The sequence below is a fragment of the Haliotis rubra genome, unplaced genomic scaffold (assembly GCF_003918875.1).
Source record: "Haliotis rubra isolate DU_JTF1 unplaced genomic scaffold, ASM391887v1 Scf164, whole genome shotgun sequence".
Lineage (NCBI taxonomy): Eukaryota > Metazoa > Mollusca > Gastropoda > Lepetellida > Haliotidae > Haliotis > Haliotis rubra.
Window position 1 is genome coordinate 826,140 of NW_025765603.1, and position 19,826 is coordinate 845,965.

Sequence of the window (19,826 nt, forward strand, 5' to 3'; positions counted from 1 at the left end):
AGCGCTAAGGTGACCATAACTCTCATACCTTAACACAGACTTAAGGCAGTCTTAGCGCTAAGGTGACCATAACTCTCATACCTTAACACAGACTTAAGGCAGTCTTAGCGCTAAGGTGACCATAACTCTCATACCTTAACACAGACTTAAGGTAGTCTTAGCCCTAAGGTGACCATAACTCTCATACCTTAACAAATACTTAAGGCAGTCTTAGCGCCAAGGTGACCATAACTCTCATACCTTAACACAGACTTAAGGCAGTCTTAGCGCTAAGGTGACCATAACTCTCATACCTTAACACAGACTTAAGGCAGTCTTAGCGCTAAGGTGACCATAACTCTCATACCTTAACACAGACTTAAGGCAGTCTTAGCGCTAAGGTGACCATAACTCTCATACCTTAACACAGACTTAAGGCAGTCTTAGCGCTAAGGTGACCATAACTGTCATACCTTAACACAGACTTAAGGCAGTCTTAGCACTAAGGTGACCATAACTCTCATACCTTAACAAATACTTAAGGCAGTCTTTGCGCTAAGGTGACCATAACTCTCATACCTTAACATAGACTTAAGGCAGTCTTAGCGCTAAGGTGACCACAACTCTCATACCTTAACACAGACTTAAGGTAGTCTTAGCACTAAGGTGACCATAACTCTCATACCTTAACACAGACTTAAGGCAGTCTTAGCGTTAAGGTGACCTTAACTCCCATACCTTAACACAGACTTAAGGCAGTCTTAGCACTAAGGTGACCATAACTCTCATACCTTAACACAGACTTAAGGCAGTTTTAGCACTAAGGTGACCATAACTCTCATACCTTAACACAGACTTAAGGCAGTCTTAGCACTAAGGTGACCATAACTCTCATACCTTAACACAGACTTAAGGCAGTTTTAGCACTAAGGTGACCATAACTCTCATACCTTAACACAGACTTAAGGCAGTCTTAGCACTAAGGTGACCATAACTCTCATACCTTAACACAGACTTAAGGCAGTCTTAGCGCTAAGGTGACCATAACACTCATACCTTAACACAGACTTAAGGCAGTCTTAGCACTAATATGCCCATAACTCTCATACCTTAACACAGACTTAAGGCAGTCTTAGCACTAAGGTGACCATAACTCTCATACCTTAACACAGACTTAAGGCAGTCTTAGCGTTAAGGTGACCACAACTCTCATACCTTCACACAGACTTAAGGCAGTCGTAGCACTAAGGTGACCATAACTCTCATACCTTAACACAAACTTAAGGCAGTCTTAGCGCTAAGGTGACCATAACTCCCATACCTTAACACCGACTTAAGGCAGGCTTAGCGCTAAGGTGATCATAACTCTCATACCTTAACACAGACTTAAGGTAGTCTTAGCGCTAAGGTGACCATAACTCTCATTCCTTATTATAGACTTAAGGCAGTCTTAGCACTAAGGTGACCATAACTCTCATACCTTAACACAGACTTAAGGCAGTCTTAGCGCTAAGGTGACCATAACTCTCATACCTTAACACAGACTTAAGGCAGTCTTAGCGCTAAGGTCACCATAACACTCATACCTTAACACAGACTTAAGGCAGTCTTAACACTAATATGACCATAACTCTCATACCTTAACACAGACTTAAGGCAGTCTTAGCACTAAGGTGACTATAACTCCCATACCTTAACACAGACTTAAGGCAGTCTTAGCACTAAGGTGACCATAACTCCCATACCTTAACACAGACTTAAGGCAGTCTTAGCGCTAAGGTGACCATAACTCTCATACCTTCACACAGACTTAAGGCAGTCTTAGCACTAAGGTGACCATAACTCCCATACCTTAACACAGACTTAAGGTAGTGTTAGCGTTAAGGTGACCATAACTCCCATACCTTAACACAGACTTAAGGTAGTGTTAGCGTTAAGGTGACCATAACTCCCATACCTTAACACAGACTTAAGGTAGTCTTAGCGTTAAGGTGACCATAACTCTCATACCTTAACACAGACTTAAGGCAGTCTTAGCGTTAAGGTGACCATAACTCTCATACCTTAACACATTCTTAAGGCAGTCTTAGCGTTAAGGTGACCATAACTCCCATACCTTAACACAGACTTAAGGTAGTCTTAGCATTAAGGTGACCATAACTCTCATACCTTAACACAGACTTAAGGCAGTCTTAGCACTAAGGTGACCATAACTCTCATACCTTAACACAGACTTAAGGCAGTCTTAGCACTAAGGTGACCATAACTCCCATACCTTAACACAGACTTAAGGTAGTCTTAGCGTTAAGGTGACCGTAACTCTCATACCTTAACACAGACTTAAGGCAGTCTTAGCACTTAGGTGACCGTAACTCTCATACCTTAACACAGACTTAAGGCAGTCTTAGCGTTAAGGTGACCATAACTCCCATACCTTAACACAGACTTAAGACAGTCTTAGCACTAAGTTCTGTAACCGACGTCTGTGTTATGAAGTGGGACGGTTTTGTTCTAACTACGAATTTTGGAGCAGACAAACCAAATTGGGCATTGCGAATGGATCCGGTGTTTAACCATGACAGGTGCCTCCAAAGAAGATACTGTATATATTATTATTGTTGTTCTACTCCGTACTCGGCTACCTGACAGAAAACCTATATCCCAAACCATTATGGTAAAAAACCCAATGAGTTAAAATTGAACAAATTGTTTAACTGTAAACTAATTAGTGATTTTAAGTTAAAATGTATATTTTGTAATACCATCATGAAAACTGTTACACTCTTCCATGTAAACTATCCCGTGTTAACCATCATATGTACACTTGTCTGTATATTTGTACCTCTTATGCCGAGTATCCCGGTCTGAGCGTCATACACGTTCTGTTCTGTTCTGACGGTGGTCTGTATACAGTCGAGTCTTGACGAAACAAGCCAATGTGGGTTCCACAACAGCCTGTAAACACAGAATATTTGGCACCAAGTACAGGTAGCTCCCTACATATCCTTCAGAGTTAAGACTCCGAAACTTTAAGATGTTTTTTGGCGGTTCATTAGGATCTCTGCATTTTGTTATTTTTATTTAGTTTTTGTATCTGACTTGTCTGACCACAAGTTTCTGTCTGGAGATAAATGGAACAACGTGGTGTCTGGTCATTGGCTTTTGTACATGTACATGCATCAAAGATCCGGCAAAGTGTTTTGTGTTAATTAACATGTATAGATGCATTACCTGATAAAGCTTTAAACATTTGTACAGACACATTGGAAGAATAAAAGTTTACAGGTTACCTTTGTCCTCTTTATTACCAAAGGTTATTGCACTTTCAAACGATAAGTCGTTTTTGTTATTGACCTATTGATGTGTTTACACAATGACGTGTCCTTCAAGCATGTTATGGAGGTAACTGACGAAAGATCCCCATAAACTTGGTAATCTCCAGATCGTATTTCAAGCATGTTCAACAAAAATATAGTTTCACCTTGAACTCACCAGATTACAGATGTTGATGTACAAGAGTCACGTTACATGGCATGGCATGGGCATGGCCACAACAGGTGAACAAGTACATAACAAACTAGGACAAAAGTATTAACGCTGTACAATAGGTCAGGCAAAGGTAGACCAGTTAAAGGTGTTCCAGAATATTTGATTGGGTGATACTGTTCGGAGGTTTACTCCTAGGACGTAAGAGGTCCATGTCCACCACTGAAGCAAATGTCTGTTTGTTTGTTTGTTTGTTTGTTTGTTGTTTAACGCCGCTCTCAGCAATATTCCAGCTATAGAGCAACGGTTTGTAAATACTCGAGTCTGGGCCAGACAATCGTGTATTCAACAGCATGACTGAATTCGAAGCACCGTATGGTGTCTCACCGGCCATGTTCCTTTGGTTCTCCCAGCAGTTAATGGGTACCCGGAAGAGAGCAGCTTTGGATGTGTAATCCCCTGGACGCTGAGCATGACATGAACATATTCACATGCATTCATTTACTGTATCCATAATCAGTCATCTTTAGTTAAAGGTGACAATAGCTTTGCACTTTGAGGTTAAGATAACAACATTGTTTACAGTATGAGTGAGTGAGTTTAGTTTCATGCCGCTTATAGTGTTTAGGATCTGCTTTGATGAGATATACATCACTGTTCTGTGTATAAAGCATGCATTTTCCGGGTAATGTACACGATATGTTACAATACATCATATCTCTTAATTGTTTAATGTTAATGTAAAACTTTTTATAATTAGTTAAAGTGCATGCGTTGTTGAGCTCATAAAGCTTTCATGTTTTTTCTTTATTGCGATACTTTATATAAAAAAAGCATCCATATTGACAGAAAAGTATAATCATCCATGTTGACGGTACATTTACACAAGCACTGTGTCGTGTACTTTACGTAGATGCATGCACGTCTCTTACGACGATGTTGATGCCAGTGCCATAAATAATTGTTGAAAATATAATGTTTGAGATTGATGGAAACCTCATGGATAACGTCTGTTTTGTAAACATGCTTTCCTTTACAAGTTCATTTTGTAGAACAAAGCATTATCGGCATGGTAATTTACGTGACCAATGAGAAATTGTGATCCTGTTTGAAGACAATTCCAAGTGTAAACCATTATATGTTCATGTATGACAGTTGATGCATAAAGCTCACATTTAAAAGTATACTGTACCGAAAAAGAAACACAAAGATGACTGTATATTATTACAGTTTTACCTGTTTCACCCAAAATGTTAGATAAAGTTACGTATTTAACAAATATTGTGTATCACTGTTTTTGATTTGATAACATGGTCCAATCACACCGTATTTGGTAATTTATTGACATTTACTCGAGGTTTTCGATATTGTCACGAAATAAACCAAGAATAAGTGGTGTGCAAGTGGTCTGAGAAAACAGAGAGTGGGGAAGATGGGTATAGCGAGTTGGTATTCTGTCAGAAAGTGGCCTACTGTTGCTTGACTCGTGAGTTGCAATTTTCGAGATGCCACGACGAGAACCTTCGACTCGAAATGATGCCATCAGAAGTATACATACTGGAGAATCTCAGTTGTCTCGTCATTTGATGTCCACCACAGCACAATTTCATATTTTAGGGTCAGTTACCAAATGTATAGGTCTACAGGAGACCAGTCAAGGTAGCACAAGCCAAATATGACAACTGCAGTTTCCAGCGGTCGTCAAACTACGTCACTGGACCATCACATCAACAGACAATGTCTCTGATGTGCCTGGTGTCGACACAAGTCGACTTCTTTGTAAGTTTGGAGTTCGAGTCCGAAGACCGTATTTTGGCGATATTCTACGACGTCAGCCCCTATGCTTGCGTGTTTGGTGGTGTTTAAAGGTTCAAACATAACATCGGAGAAACTGGCGTAGAGTTTGGTTCAGTTATGAAGCCCGTTCTTTCATGCAAGATCGGCGAAGTGTCTCCAGACGTAGAAATGAGCGCTTAGCTCAAAATTGTTTTATCGAAGAGAACAGATCTGGAGGTGACAGTGTCATGATGGGGGTTGAAATATCCCATACTCGTACAACAAACTTGGAGCACGTTAAAGAAACGCTGACAGCATAACGTTACCGAGATGTAATTCAAGGTACCACGTCACTGGTTTTCCGCTATCGACCCTCAGACAGAGAGTTTTCAGTAGGACAACACCCGCCCACATGATGGGTGTGTCAGTATTGATTTCCTACGAAGTCAGAACATTACAGTGATCACATGGCAATCAAAATCGCCGATTTAAACCCAGCTGGCCATCGACGAGATCAACTCGATGGCTGTGTCCGACAACGTCAACTGTCTCTTCCGCAATGTCACCAGGCATTGCAGCATGACGGGCACGAATTACTAGGGATCCATTTCAACGACTGATTTCGTCAGAACTGTGATATTGGCCAACTGTGGTTATAACAGGACTGACGTTAACGCTGCCATATCACGCTATCTTTGTGCGACATTTACGTCAGTCTAATTTGACAACTGACGCTATGACGTTAATCATGTGAAGATTGATCATAGATCTGTACCTTCGGTTCAAAACGTTCGACGTTCGGAAATATTTAAACTTCTGCGTTTCCTTTTGCAGGATCTATGTTGTTAGTACTATTAAGTGAAGACAATTAATATAAGTTCCATGTAAACACAGTTTGGTATACGCATTACCAAAACATAAAGCATAAAAGAAAAGATATTTGAAAAAAAAAAAAGTCCGTTGTAAAAGGAATTTAATCTTTCTTCGCTACCTTCGTCCGTCTGCAGGACACCCGAGCTCCCTACTTTGGCTGTCAGGGGTCAGTCTGAGTGGATGTAAGTCTATCTCTCCCACGGTGACACACATATCAGTGTATCACACCACCACTATTTACACTGGGAATGTAGACTGGCACTACTTAAGGACAGCTTGCCTGCAGAAAACTTCACATTGTCGAGGTGCATGACACGCAGATCTTTGGCGTCACTTCGTCACATCTCCAGCAACAACATGGCTCGCTTCTCCGTCGTCCTTTACATCACAATGGTGTTGGTGATTGTACAGTCATGTAAGTGCAACATGCGTCTATCTATTTTAAAAGTTTACCTTTGTTTTATACATTTATATTTTTCTGAGTTGATAAAGTTCCAGTACTCGCTGTGTTCGTCATATTAAGCGATGTCGCATGATTATCGTGATACTCTGTGCCTGGCTGGTCAAAATAGATTGTCCTTAGAGGTTTTCATGTTAATGAATTAGAAAAGCTTATGTACACGTCAAATGTCAGCGACGTCAATCTACATCCATGTTTGTTCAACATTTTAAGATGATTAGATTTGCTGTAGACAATGGATGCTCATTCAGTGCTTTGGGATGGTAGGGTAGCCTAGTGGCTAAAGCGTCCGCTCGTCACGCCGATCGCGAAGACCGGGGTTTGATTCCCCACACGGGCACACTGTTTGAAGCACACCGCCTCCGTGGTGTAGTGGTTAGAGCGTCCGCCCGGAGAGCGGAAGGTCGCGGGTTCGATCCCCGACCGCGTCATACCAAAAGACGTTAAAATATGGTACTTGTTGGTCCCTGCCTGGCGCTCGGCATTAATGGGTACAACAAGGACTGGTCGGCTCGGAGTCAGTATAATGTGTCTGAGTGGGGTATTCATGCCTCACTGCGGCATGGTATCTCAGTGGGCAGCACTATAAAACCAGCTTCAGTCTGGGCTAGTACAAGCAGCCGCACATACACATACACACGCATGCACGTCGTTATATGAGCGAAATATTCTCGAGCACGACGTAAAACCCAATTTCACCTCACCTCACCTGTTTGAAGCTCATTTCTGGTGTCCCCCGCCGTGGTATCACTCACTCACTCACTCATTCCGTGCGTTAGTTGGCAAGATTAAGGGATGGAGTTACTCGCTCGCTCGCACACACACACACACACTCATGCACGCACTCAAGCACACTCGCTCGCACACACACACACACACTCATGCACGCACTCAAGCACACACTCATTCACGCAAATGAAAAAAGACACGCAACTCCTTTCACATGGAATATCGCCGAAAAGAAAATGAAGTAACACTTACTCTCATTGCTTCTCTCTCATTTGTTCTTTCTCTCTATCGTTTCTCCCCACTTTCCTTTCAGTGTGCGTTAACGTAAACACAAAATATAAACCAGGGGCAGATAACCGTGTATAATTGTGCCATGCAGAGCGTCGGCAGAGGCCTGTTACAGATGCAACTGTCATTACCGTTGTTGATGTCGTTGCAGCATCTGCCGAGGAGACATGTCAAAGCCTTGGAGGCACGTGCAAAGGCTCCCTCTGGTCCAACGTCAAGTGTGATGGACAGGGAAGGTATCCTATGGCCGGATGTGGCGCGTCCATTGTGTGCTGTCTTCCTCCGAAACAAGGTAACCGTCCTTTCTGTACACCTGGCAAACAAATTAATTGCTGCTTGCACGTTAGATAGGTAATAGTATTATTATTTAAGATATCCGGTATTAATACTGTAAATATAAAAGAGGGGGTATGTGGTGTTTGGACTGCTCGAGACATCAGAAGAATTTTACGCTGAATTTGGACATCTAGGATCCAAAATCAGTTCGAGATAACCTGCAGTTCGATACATCTAGTTCGCCATATTCGAATATAAATGATGATGCATATAAATTCGAGGGACCGGAAAGTCAGTTTAGACAACCACGAATTCAACATATGGATGCCCACTCGCACTGAATCTGCAACTGTTACCTGACATTACTAGGACCCCTTGCTGCCTGTGCGGTGAGATAGCCTGGTGGTATTGCCACTATGATAAGAGGTGCTTAAACTCGGTCCCATGTCCATTTGAAGAAGCATACAATGCCATTGCATTAACATTCCCTCAGCGGAAGTATCGTATTAATGTACAAATATTAAAATGAGTTCAGTCCGGAGTGGTTTTATAAGACCTTTAATACACCCACTCGGCTAAACGATAGAACATGAATTCATGGTCATCATCTAGAACGACTTACGACTGTCGTTCCGCTACGATCACTTCGCGGGACGTTGAAGAGGACGGCGGTTTGTCTCCAGCTCTACCACAGTACCGACAAGCACTAACACAGCTGAAGAAAAAGTGGAACTGGGGTGGGGATGCAATAAAAATACATTAAATTAAAATAGTGCGACAAATGAACATGGCTTTTCTTTGCCTTAAATAGCCCAATGACTCTATTGTGATTGTAAACACATCACCAAATGACAATTGTTATGTTTGTCTGCATAAAAAGGATATGCATGATCAAAAACATGGCGGGTCCGCGTGCGATTTGTGTCTACCATGTATTGTTACCTTCATGACAACAGTTGCCTAGCAACTGCTATTCGTGTACCGCTACTTTGAACTGTCACCATCATGACAACAGTAACCAAGCAACTGCTATTTGTGTACTGCTACCATGAACTGTCACCATCATGACAACGGTTACCAAGCAACTGCCGTGTATTGTCATCATGATAATAACAGATGTCAAGCCACAATATCCCATTGGTCTAATACGATTCTATTTGTATTCCATTCATGAAAGAAGTTAGGCATGGGTCTTCCCGATTACACTTGGTTTGGTTACATACGGCCGGAAAAAGCGGATCGTGTCTTCTTGATCAGCTGTTTCGATCAACGCCTCGTCCCATTCATCATTTGTCAGTAAAAGAGAAAGAATGTTTTTCTCAAAGGTTGAGCCGAATGATATTTGTATTCCTGTATATTTCTGTATTTTAGTACATGAAGCATACCCAGCGTTATGTGTATATATATCGCTATATTGTCAGCGACGGTGAAAACGTGTGCTGCCTCCTGCGGTAACTGTTTGACCACAAAGACCACGCCCTTCTGTGCTGGCTACAAGGTGCCCGCCAGCGACTGCAACGGACCGAGCGAGTTCTGCTGTGTTCGAGCGTGGATTGGTCCATGTAAGAATTAATAATCCATTTAACTTAAATTTCAGTCCAAATTGTAATTACATTACAAATGTCCAGATGTCTTGCAAAACTAAATTACAAATATCCATGAAAATAAGTTCAGTTGGCCCCACCGGTCCTAAGGTCGAATCCCGAAACCATCATCATTATGGCGCTTGGTTTTCATGGGTTTCACCTGCGTGGTAAATGTTCAGTGTGTCTATCTAGAGTTTCATGTTGAAAAACTGAGTAAGGACAAAAGTAATGAAATATTGTCTAGGTACTTTTCAGCATGATACATGGTGTATTGCGGGGAGATGTAATGACTGTCCAGTGTTGTTGTGTCATGTTTTTCATTCAAGTTTCCTTCTCACAATAGGTCCTTCCTCGCCATGAAGCAGACCGTGGTCAATCGAGCCAACACTGTACAAGTAAATAAAACGTTGCATTCTGATTTGTGTTTTTGTTGTTATTGTTGATATGTGTTTTTGTTGTGTTTAATACATTTTAGTTTAGTTTGTTATGGGTGTTTGTAGGTTTATATTCATTTTTATTCATTTTTTTAGGGAAGGCGTTGTTAATGTTTTTTATGGGAGGGACTTGATTTGATGGTTTGTTGATTTCTTTGGTTTTTCTTGTTTGTTTTAGTGTGGGCTTTTTTTTTTTTATTTATTTATTTATTTGGGATCTATTTGTTTATTTTGTTGTTTTTGCTGGTTTTAACTAGGCAGATGTTGTTTCATTCTATTTTTTGTCAATATTGAAAGAAAATGTACACACAAAATGATATCAATATAAAGGTAATCTTCACCTGTCATCTCCCCTGTGAAACCCCTTACTCCCCTCCCCCTCAACATATGAATTTCCTCACGCTGACCCACATATCAGAGATGTCACCACCACTATTTACACAGTGAAATGTAGACCGTTTGATAGGACACCGGGCCAGCTTACCTACAGAATATCTTCGGTGCTCGTCCTGCTTGTGTGACCTCCATATTGTTTGTCTTGAGGTCATGTTACAGGCATGTGCGGCATTGACCATGATATCGTTGGTGTTAGAGAAGATATTAATATAGATCTAAGCGACAAAACCTTTTCAATATTCAAGAGTCGATTTACGAATTCTTACTGTGTCATGAGCATATGTGTATGCTCACAATAAAAGAGACATATGATTTTTTTATTTTTTTTAAGGTAAACAGATTGAAGTTGCTACATTTTATAGATATCTTGGAACTGTTTTCGCCCCAAGGTTAGTTAGGACTAAAGAACAATACTGTCTCTTGTCCCAGGCAAATAAAGCACTCATGTCTATCTATTCCTACCCAAGAAACTCCGGCTATATGACAGCGAATGATCGTTTTAAATTATTATTTTACCTATTCTATGTTATGGTTCTTAAGTGAGAGAAACTTCATATTGTAAGATCATTGAAGGTCTCCAAAGTGATATTTGCTGGCTGTTCTTGGTAGAAATGTTTGTAGCAGTTTAGTTCTAGGTGAATGTGGCAGACTTCCATCACAGTTTAATTATATGTCAGCAGCTGTTAAAGGAGAATACGAACGAAAACAAAACTTTTGATATATTGTAAGGGATGTTCTAAAAGTCACCTTCCGTGATTAAAATTGAACAAAAAGTTTGTAAAATAGCAATAGAAACACAAAAAAACGTACTCGTATTTCCGCCTATTAAGGAAACACCCGACAGTTAATGAGCAGAGGGCGTATCACGTGACATGACGTCATATGTGCCTGTTGCTGATGGCTTCCTCTTTGATTTTACCTCACACCTTAACAGTGTCCGTGGATTCTGAAGCAGTAAAAGATGTTCATTGTGTCATTTCTGAAATGGATGTTAGACCGTATCAATACGATCCGATTTTACATCTTGCAAGACAATCTTCCAGTGAAGATGAAGAAGAAGAATCAAGCGAAACGGAGGCATCGCTTGAGGTCAAAATAAATTTTTAAAAAGAACATATCATTTAACAAGAATACTATTTGTCAGCAAAATGTGATACAGTTCCAACCAGCAAACCCACCCGTATAAATATATGACCAGTCCCTAAGTAAGTGATTGCAGTTCCTTTTGTGTCAAATGGGTGACTGTAGGGTGTCAGGGATTTAAAAACAAAATAATTATGCTTCAGACAGGGTGAAAATAGAAATAATCTGCTACAAAATTACACTGGAGTTATTTTGTTGAAAGAAAATTAGGATCCTAGTTCTCATTAATAACGTATTAAGTCTCCATACAAGATCTCAGCCTGGTACAGCAGAGATAATATTCGCGACGCAGATAAGTTATTCCCCGAAAACTGGTGAATTATAAAATACTAGTCAGGACAATGTATGTTTCCCCAGTGTTTGTTTATGGAAATAGTTACATGGTACTCGGTCATAGCCTTAGAATGACATCTTGTCAGACAATGAGAATGCAGAACAACTTTCATGGCACACACTACTGACACAAGCGAGTCTGATGCCGATGTGCGTAATTGGACAAAATGGAAAACAATAATTTGCTGTTTTATTCGGCAATGTTTCGGGTAGACTGCAGCATCTAGGGCTCCAAATCGAAAAGAAAGTTATAGCGAAACATTTTCAAGCTCATGTGAAATCTCTTACTGATTTTGATAATATATATCTCATGGGTACCAGTCGAACTGCCCCAGCTTCAAATGCCCCAGCAAATTTGGTCATTCATTCTAATTTGGTCAAATTTATTTAAAATGATTAAATATATGCCGTAAATGCATAGTTTTTGTCATCTTTGATATTATGTTCTTCATATACCACTGACAGTAAGTTGTAACAGGGAATGATGGAGTATAAATGAATCTCGTGGGTACTTCTTCCTTCTTCAGCCTAGCTTTGGGATTTTCATACCCCATGTGTGCATGTCTCTTTCATATGCGTCCGATTCGGAGTGATCGGAGCATTTCTCCTGCCTAAATCTGTCTCTTTACTTGGAAAACGGAAGAAATGGTAGCTCTTTCCATTGTTCCCCAGGCAACGGAATACACCATCGTACCAGTTATAAAAACGACAGAAAAAACACGATTTGTATTACTGTAGCGCTTGTTCTTTGGCAATATGGCGGACGCTATTCACATATGACGTCACGAGCGGAAAGGTCTCGTGAGTTCCAGCGGAATATGCATAATGGCCGAAGCTCTGATAACAGAAACTGTTTTTCGCGATAAAAACCTAATAAACCATATTTTTTAAATAAAAATTGGGGTACATGTTTCTGATGACTTTATCTTTCACCAAGCAAATTATTGCAATTATTCTCCTTTAAATACTGGTGCAGATTCATCTGCACTGGAAACACATAGGCTCCCTGTTCAGTGTTATTATATATATGTTACAATCTCTTGGTGCCTCTGAAAGGCAAACCTGGGCTACCTATATGAAAGACATTTTATTCAAATTGGATTTGGTTTTGTACGGCTCTCCCAGGATATTGGTAATAGTAAGATACTTATGTAAGAATTTAAGCTTCGTTTGTCAGATAACCTTAAACAGTCATGGTATACCTCTATTGAAAGTCTCTCCAAATCCTTTATCTATAAACATTTTATAAGTCATTGCTAAATGTAGAAACCTACTTAACATTACCTATCTCCCCATGTTAGCCAAATTTAGATGTAGTAACTTTGGATTAGCTGTAGAAACTGGAAGATAATACTAGTGTATCAATTGCAGAAAGAGTTTGCATTTTCTGTAGAAGTAATGATATAATATCTACTGAAGTTGAAATTCACTTTTTTGGGGGGTCTAAATTGTATGATGTGTTGTTGTATTACCACCGTTTTGTCACGCCATTGTATTTTCCTCTGACAAACGAAAGCTTTTGAGAAATGTGCCGAACAGCAATTGTATAAGAAAACACGAAGCGAACCCCCAAAGAGAAATGCCTCCAAAAGATTCTTTGCCTGGTCCTATTTTGATGTCCGCTCAAGAAATATCAACATTTAGTACCCCGTCGTTTTAGTATATATAGGCTCTCATATAATATCCTATATATATATATATATAGATATATGACGTTACCACTGATATAGTTGTTTCCTAGTTTCACGATCTTGTGGTAAAGGCATCTCCTTTATCGTCAGTCTTTGATTTAATACTCAGAAACAGTACATATATACTACTATACTATATTGGAGAATATGTCTTTCATGCAGAGTCTCCTATGCAGTGATTCCCTTGATTTTCATTTTAGAACATAAAATGAAATATTTTTCATTCTAAGAAGTTTGTTTATGAGGTTTCAAATCGAAATGACATCGGAATATAATTGTTTTCCATGGTGTGTTAGAGAGATTCCATGTGTTCCTGTTCCTGTTTATCCGCATGACGGCCTCTTATGACACTTCTGATGTGTAGGCTAACGAATGGTGTTGTGCACCAGATCAAGTGTCCACTTAGAACCCCGACTACTAAAAGTAGTACGTGGGAATAATTTCGAATTTGATGATTCATATAAAGATGATCTCTCCTGATTTTCCAGTTTTTACTTTTTGTAACAGTAGAACAATAAGGTTTTATGTTATTGTGTATTCTGCTCTTTTTCCTAAGATTCAAGTTTGTTTATGGGTTTCCTACCTATCCTACCTTCCTATCTTGCCTTTCTTCAGCTCTCAGTTTCACTCCCAACTCTATATTCTACCACTCGCTCACCTAACATACCTGGCTCTGTCAACCTAATTCTTACTATCTCAAGGCTTTACCTAAATCCCACAATACCTATCAAGTTCACTGTGCTCTACTCCAACTCTCATTCTTTTCTTATTCTGTCACCCAATACAACTTTCACCTATCTCCTGTAAATCCCAATTTTCTATCCATCTCACTCAGCCTCTGGTACCATCTAACTAAATTTACCTATCCTACCTTGTTTCTGTAAATTTCACTTCTCCCACCTATGTAGTCCCAACACACACTCCATTCTCTTGCCTACCTAACCTTAACCTACCTGTCTCACTTCCAATCCCAATTTCTCATAAATTTGCATGTATCACTTCATGTCCATCTCTAGTTTCTTACTAAACCTACTCCTAAGATGATCCAAATTTTTAATACCTTACCTATCAACGTTTATGCTACTTTAATATATTATCTCTGCATCACTTCAAAATCTAGTCTACTCTATGTTCCCAATAAACCTAATTTCACATATCTGCTTCTCACTTCCTGGACTTAAATTCCTCCTGACTTACCTAACTCCCAACTCTCACCTATCTCTGCCTCTTGCCTTCCATCATTCTATCTCTCAGGGTCAACCTTACTCTACCTCATTTCACTGGACTCCAACTACCTATCTCAAGGATCTATCCCTGTCTACCAAGTCTAATTCCTATCCATCTCCTGTCCATCCACCACTTCCTGGATCAACTTGCCTGTTTCTCCATTCTCTCTACCTGTTCTCGTTTGGCCCCACCATCCTAACCCCAACTCTCTCACCACTCCCCTCCACCTCCTATCCTGGGTTCTCACCTATCTCTGCCTCTCACTCCTAACTACCTTATTCTGCTCTCATACTCTCGACATCCATCCTGCTCACTCCACCTTATTTTTCACCACTGTGCCCACCTCCACCCTAGTTTCCTCACTCCATTCCACCTTCGCTCCACCTTAACACCTCCACCTATGTCTGCCACCTAACTCCAATTCACCATGCTTTCCACCTACACCTATCCTAATTCCACCATCCAGTCAATACCTTAAACCTAATCCTACCTAAGGTCTCACTCCAACCTAATTTCACCTATCCATCTCCCTGCTAAACCACCACACCATCTCCTGCCTCACCAACTCCATCTTCCTTCTCACTCTTTCACTCCATCCATCCTCCTCATCTACCATTCCTATCCACCTGCCTCTCCTTAAACCAACCTCACCTATCCCCTTCACCAACCTAATTCCCTGTCTCTCCTGACCAACTCTAACCTCTGTTCTACCTCACCTTACCCGTCTTGTCCTGCTTTGTCATTCCCAATTATCCTGGCTCACCTAACCACCTCTACCTATCCATGCTCTCACCATCCTAATTTCATTCTGCCCAGTCTGTCTGCCCCACAACTGTCTCCTGTTCTGCCTCATTCATAACCTAATCTCTACCATCTCCCTGTCCGTCCTGGGTTCCTCATACCATCCTAATTCTGCCCACTTCCTCATCTCACAAACCCACCTTGTACCTTCTGTCTCACAACCCAATCTCACTCCGGCCTGTCACCTTAACTCCAACTCACCTATCTCCTGCCAGCCTCCCCCTCACCCATCCCCGCCTCACCCATCCCGCCTCACCCAACCCAATCTCACCCATCCCCGTCTCACTCCCAACCCAATCTCACCTGTCCCCGCCTTACCCAACCTCATCCCAGCCTCACCCAACCCAACCTGATCCATCCCCGTCTCACCAACCCAATCACACCTACCCCCGCCTCACCTAACCCAATCTCACCTACCCCTCCTCACCAAACCCAATTTTACACATCCCCGTCTCACCCAACCCAATCTCATACCAACCACATGTGAGGTATAAACTCGACCTAAGAATTCCACAGGACAGAATCCGTAGACTAATTCAGCCTGTGCCAAGGTAAGGAGCGGTGGTAACAGAACACGGTGGTCACAGCAGGAAGTGATAGCAACTGTCCCACGTGGACGTCCGTGTCTTGGACAAAGTATTTCCGTCTACAGAACATGTGACTATCACCATGCTAGGCGATCCCTGTATCAATCACATTAGATGAAATATGCACATTTAATTGAAAACAACAGTTGTTGTCAATTGAGCCACTGATGGATATTTCTTCAGTTGAAGAGTGTATATGTCGAGATGTCACCACTTGGATACGTTCTAAAACTAAAGAGCAACGGCGCCCCGCAAATAATAAATTCCACAGGTTTCTGTTATGATACAGATGCAAATGCTCTTCACCTATAACCCTCTGTCGACAGAAGACAAGACGTGTGCCGCTGCCTGCGGGACCTGTCAGATCAACAAGTACGGTTGCGTGGCGGGATACGCCGTGCCTGACGTCACAGACTGTAACCAACCCAACGAGAATTGCTGTGTACGCTACTGGACTGGACCATGTAAGGGTCACGTGTAGACATGGTTTGATGTTCATGTTGACGTTTATGGCGATATAAATATGGAACAAAATTACGCTGTTGATGAATTTCGTTTTTAGTCATTAATTATCTTTTCAAAATACATCGGGGGCGATGGGGTAACATAGGGGTTACAGCGTTCGCTCGTCACTCCGTAGACCCAGGTTCGATTCCTCACATGAGTACAATGTGTGAAGCCCATTTCTGGTGTCGTGATATTGCTGGAATATTGCTGAAAGCGGCGTAAAACCAATCTCACTCACTCACTCACTCAAAATAAATCGAAAGATTAGTGATGTAAGATATTCCAAAACAAACAAGCATCATATTCACTGTGAATCTGGCATCGACAACCCCTAAACAAGAACTACTCACACTACAAAGGGGCGCAACTCTGAATAGTCGGCGCCTGAGAATAGTCGGGGTGCCAGGGAAGATATGATAAACAGCATACAGTACTAAAGTTACTTATACTTATTCCTAGGTGTTGTATAATAATTACTTGTGTACATTAATAAATACCTGTGTTTTGAAATTACAGGTCCTGGAAAATAGAACGACAACATCAGAATCCTAAAAGGCGTTGATAATACTTCTTTCGCTAATAAAAGAATGCTATTCAATCGCTTTACATATTGCTGATGTCACATTCCTGGCAGGGTGAATGTCATCTTACTCTGAACGTAAGAAATGTTTTTATGGTTCTTAATCTGGCGCGATTGTTTGAAGCAGTTCCGATGTTCACTTGCCAATATGAAATACGTCCTCGCTATTTGGTCGTTATTTGGCTTGACTCGGAATAACACGCGTACGAGTTGGTCCGCCTCTTACGACCAACATCCCGGAGGAACTAAGGAAGCATGATGCCTGAAAGCTCCGCTCTAGAATAAACTTTCTGCATACTCCAGAAGTGTTGCAGCTGCCAGTTGTCGTGTGTATGATGAAGACCTAGTGACTCGATCACAACACGAAAAACACGTGTCGCTTAGAGTCGGTGTCCAGTAGTTCACTTAAACTTAAAAGTTAATTTATAAGTTTAATATACATGTCTTTTTCATTTGTTTATTCCTGCAAAATTTATGTTGATCCGTTTAGTATGCAATTTTACGACACCGTAATCAAAATTTAACAGCGGAAAAAAGACTCACTGTAAATAACCCCATAGACATTCTTTCAAATTCAAACACGGTCCAAAAAACTCCAAACACTTTCCTTTAACACCAAACACTTCCCGTATCAGTGAGATCGATTTGTGGAACTGGGTCCAGGCAAATGTAGGCAATGAGAGGAAAGATACTGACCCTTGTAATACAATGGCATCAGTATTTCGTACAATAGTCTGTCATACAGACCCTGAAGCAAATATATCCAAGAAATCCCACGCAAGTCTAGAAAATGTGGCAAGTCTAGATTTCCACAGCTTCTTCTGAAAATGAAGAAAGTCTCAGGTCTCCTTTTAATTATATTTTGATTTTTGTCACTATGAGCCTTTTTTCTGTAAAATATGTTCATTTCAGAGACTAGTTGTTAGTCTATTCGTACAAGTAAACACTCTGTTACAGTGGGAAGTCTCAGCTACGTTTTTATTAAATATTCGAAAATTTGTTGTTTTAGGGATAAAAAGCCTCCTTCAGCTAAAAGGATTTAGAGTTACTGTATACTATTTACATGAATCCTTTTTATTAACGGTTGTTTCTTATAAAATAACCAATTTATGAAATTAATAAATGAACAGGCCGCTTAAGAAAGCAGTTCAAGGTGTTAGTAAATTCAAAGAAGCGCGAGTAAAAGCCTCATTTCGTGTCCATCCCCCGACCAGATATAATTTGTTTTAAACGTTTTCCTTTTATTGCGATACTTGCTTTATGGTACCACTTACTATAACTGACGTATGTTGAAGGGAAAATACAACTTGAAGCAATATCAGTCAGAGCCTGATATGCCACTCTGAGACAATTTCTAAATACTAAATAGCGTAATCGTGTGTCTGTCTGTCTCTCTGTCTGTCACCCGTGAAGATCCGGGTTAGAATTGATCTTCAGTAACCCATGCTTGTCGTAAGAGGCGACAAACGGGATCGGGTGGTCAGGCTCGCTGACATGGTTGACACATGTCATCGGTACCCAATTGCACAGATCGATGCTCATGCTGTTGATCACTGGATTGTCTGGTCCAGACACGATTATTTACAGACCGCCGCCATATAGCTCAAATGTAGCTGAGTGAGGCGTAATAAAAACTCACTCATTCACTGAGTAGAAGTCAAAGGGACATCCCCTGATAACCTCAATGTTCAATTTCATGAAACGAATGATTGATTATTGTTTATTGAAATATATTATAAAAATAATATCCCATTTGCGTAGATCTCACTCACTCACTCACTCTGTCTGTCTGTGTGTCTCTCTGTTCCCAGGCAAATGTTATACGAGTGTCAATACCCCAGTCACGTTTCACAGAAATGACGAAAGAATAGAACTAAGACACTAGAATAAAAGGGGTTTTATCTTTTTCCAATGCTATATACACTAGACGCCGAAAGAAACGTTACCCTCCTACCTTTATGAATTACTGAAAAACTATCGAAGATATTTTAGAAGGTTTTAGTTTACAAGAAAGTTTAACAACACAGCTTTATGCAAATCACGAAAATAAATTCTCAAATGCATTCATATTTTGGTGAAATGCATCTTTTTCAGAAGAGTTAGATTGTCCTATATTCGTCCATGCCGAAATAAACTAATAATAGTGATTTTGACGTCCAAAAGAAAGGTTGAAATAAAATTCTGCTTTGGGACAATGATAAACCATTTAAAATCACCATTTTTCAACTATTAAAACACGAAACAACTGTTGTAGAGTGTGTAGAATTGTAAACTTATCATTGCTATAATTTCAGTCTTTTAAAACATTTTCTGCTAATTTGCATGAGTGAAAACAAGTGAAACGTGTCTTTGATATTGTGACAAAATGTTTAGGACCATCTAAAATTATCTTTGTTAACATTTTTGCTTGCAAAGTAACATTTTTCCATTTTCTGTTTACACATGGTAATATCAATCGCCAAAACGCAGCAATATTCAAGCAGTATTTACATCCATTTCACATGTAGAATGATTCTATAGGGTATTAAAAGAGAGCCTAGAAGACATGATCTGATACAGAAGTACGACAAATATGCCACGATTAACAGCTGAAGGGAGAGAAAGAGCCATTGGGATGGTGCAGATGGGGTCGACATACAATGCTGTTGCCAACGACCTCGGATGCCACCGTATC

The 19,826-nt window shown here is 40.5% G+C and overlaps 1 protein-coding gene and 1 long non-coding RNA gene across 2 annotated transcripts; both read left to right on the forward strand.

The window, feature by feature from the left end:
- The first annotated feature begins 6,281 nt into the window (after positions 1-6,281).
- Positions 6,282-9,868, forward strand: LOC124271835. The gene is made up of 4 exons (XM_046706986.1): positions 6,282-6,529; positions 7,743-7,883; positions 9,289-9,429; positions 9,797-9,868. Exons 1-4 carry the CDS (start codon positions 6,424-6,426, stop codon positions 9,811-9,813), a joined length of 405 nt encoding a protein of 134 aa, XP_046562942.1. The 5' UTR covers positions 6,282-6,423; the 3' UTR covers positions 9,814-9,868.
- Positions 9,869-13,819: 3,951 nt separating this feature from the next.
- Positions 13,820-17,170, forward strand: LOC124271836. The gene is made up of 3 exons (XR_006897155.1): positions 13,820-13,873; positions 16,392-16,529; positions 17,089-17,170. It is a non-coding gene; the product is annotated as an uncharacterized LOC124271836 (long non-coding RNA).
- The last annotated feature ends 2,656 nt before the right edge of the window (positions 17,171-19,826 follow it).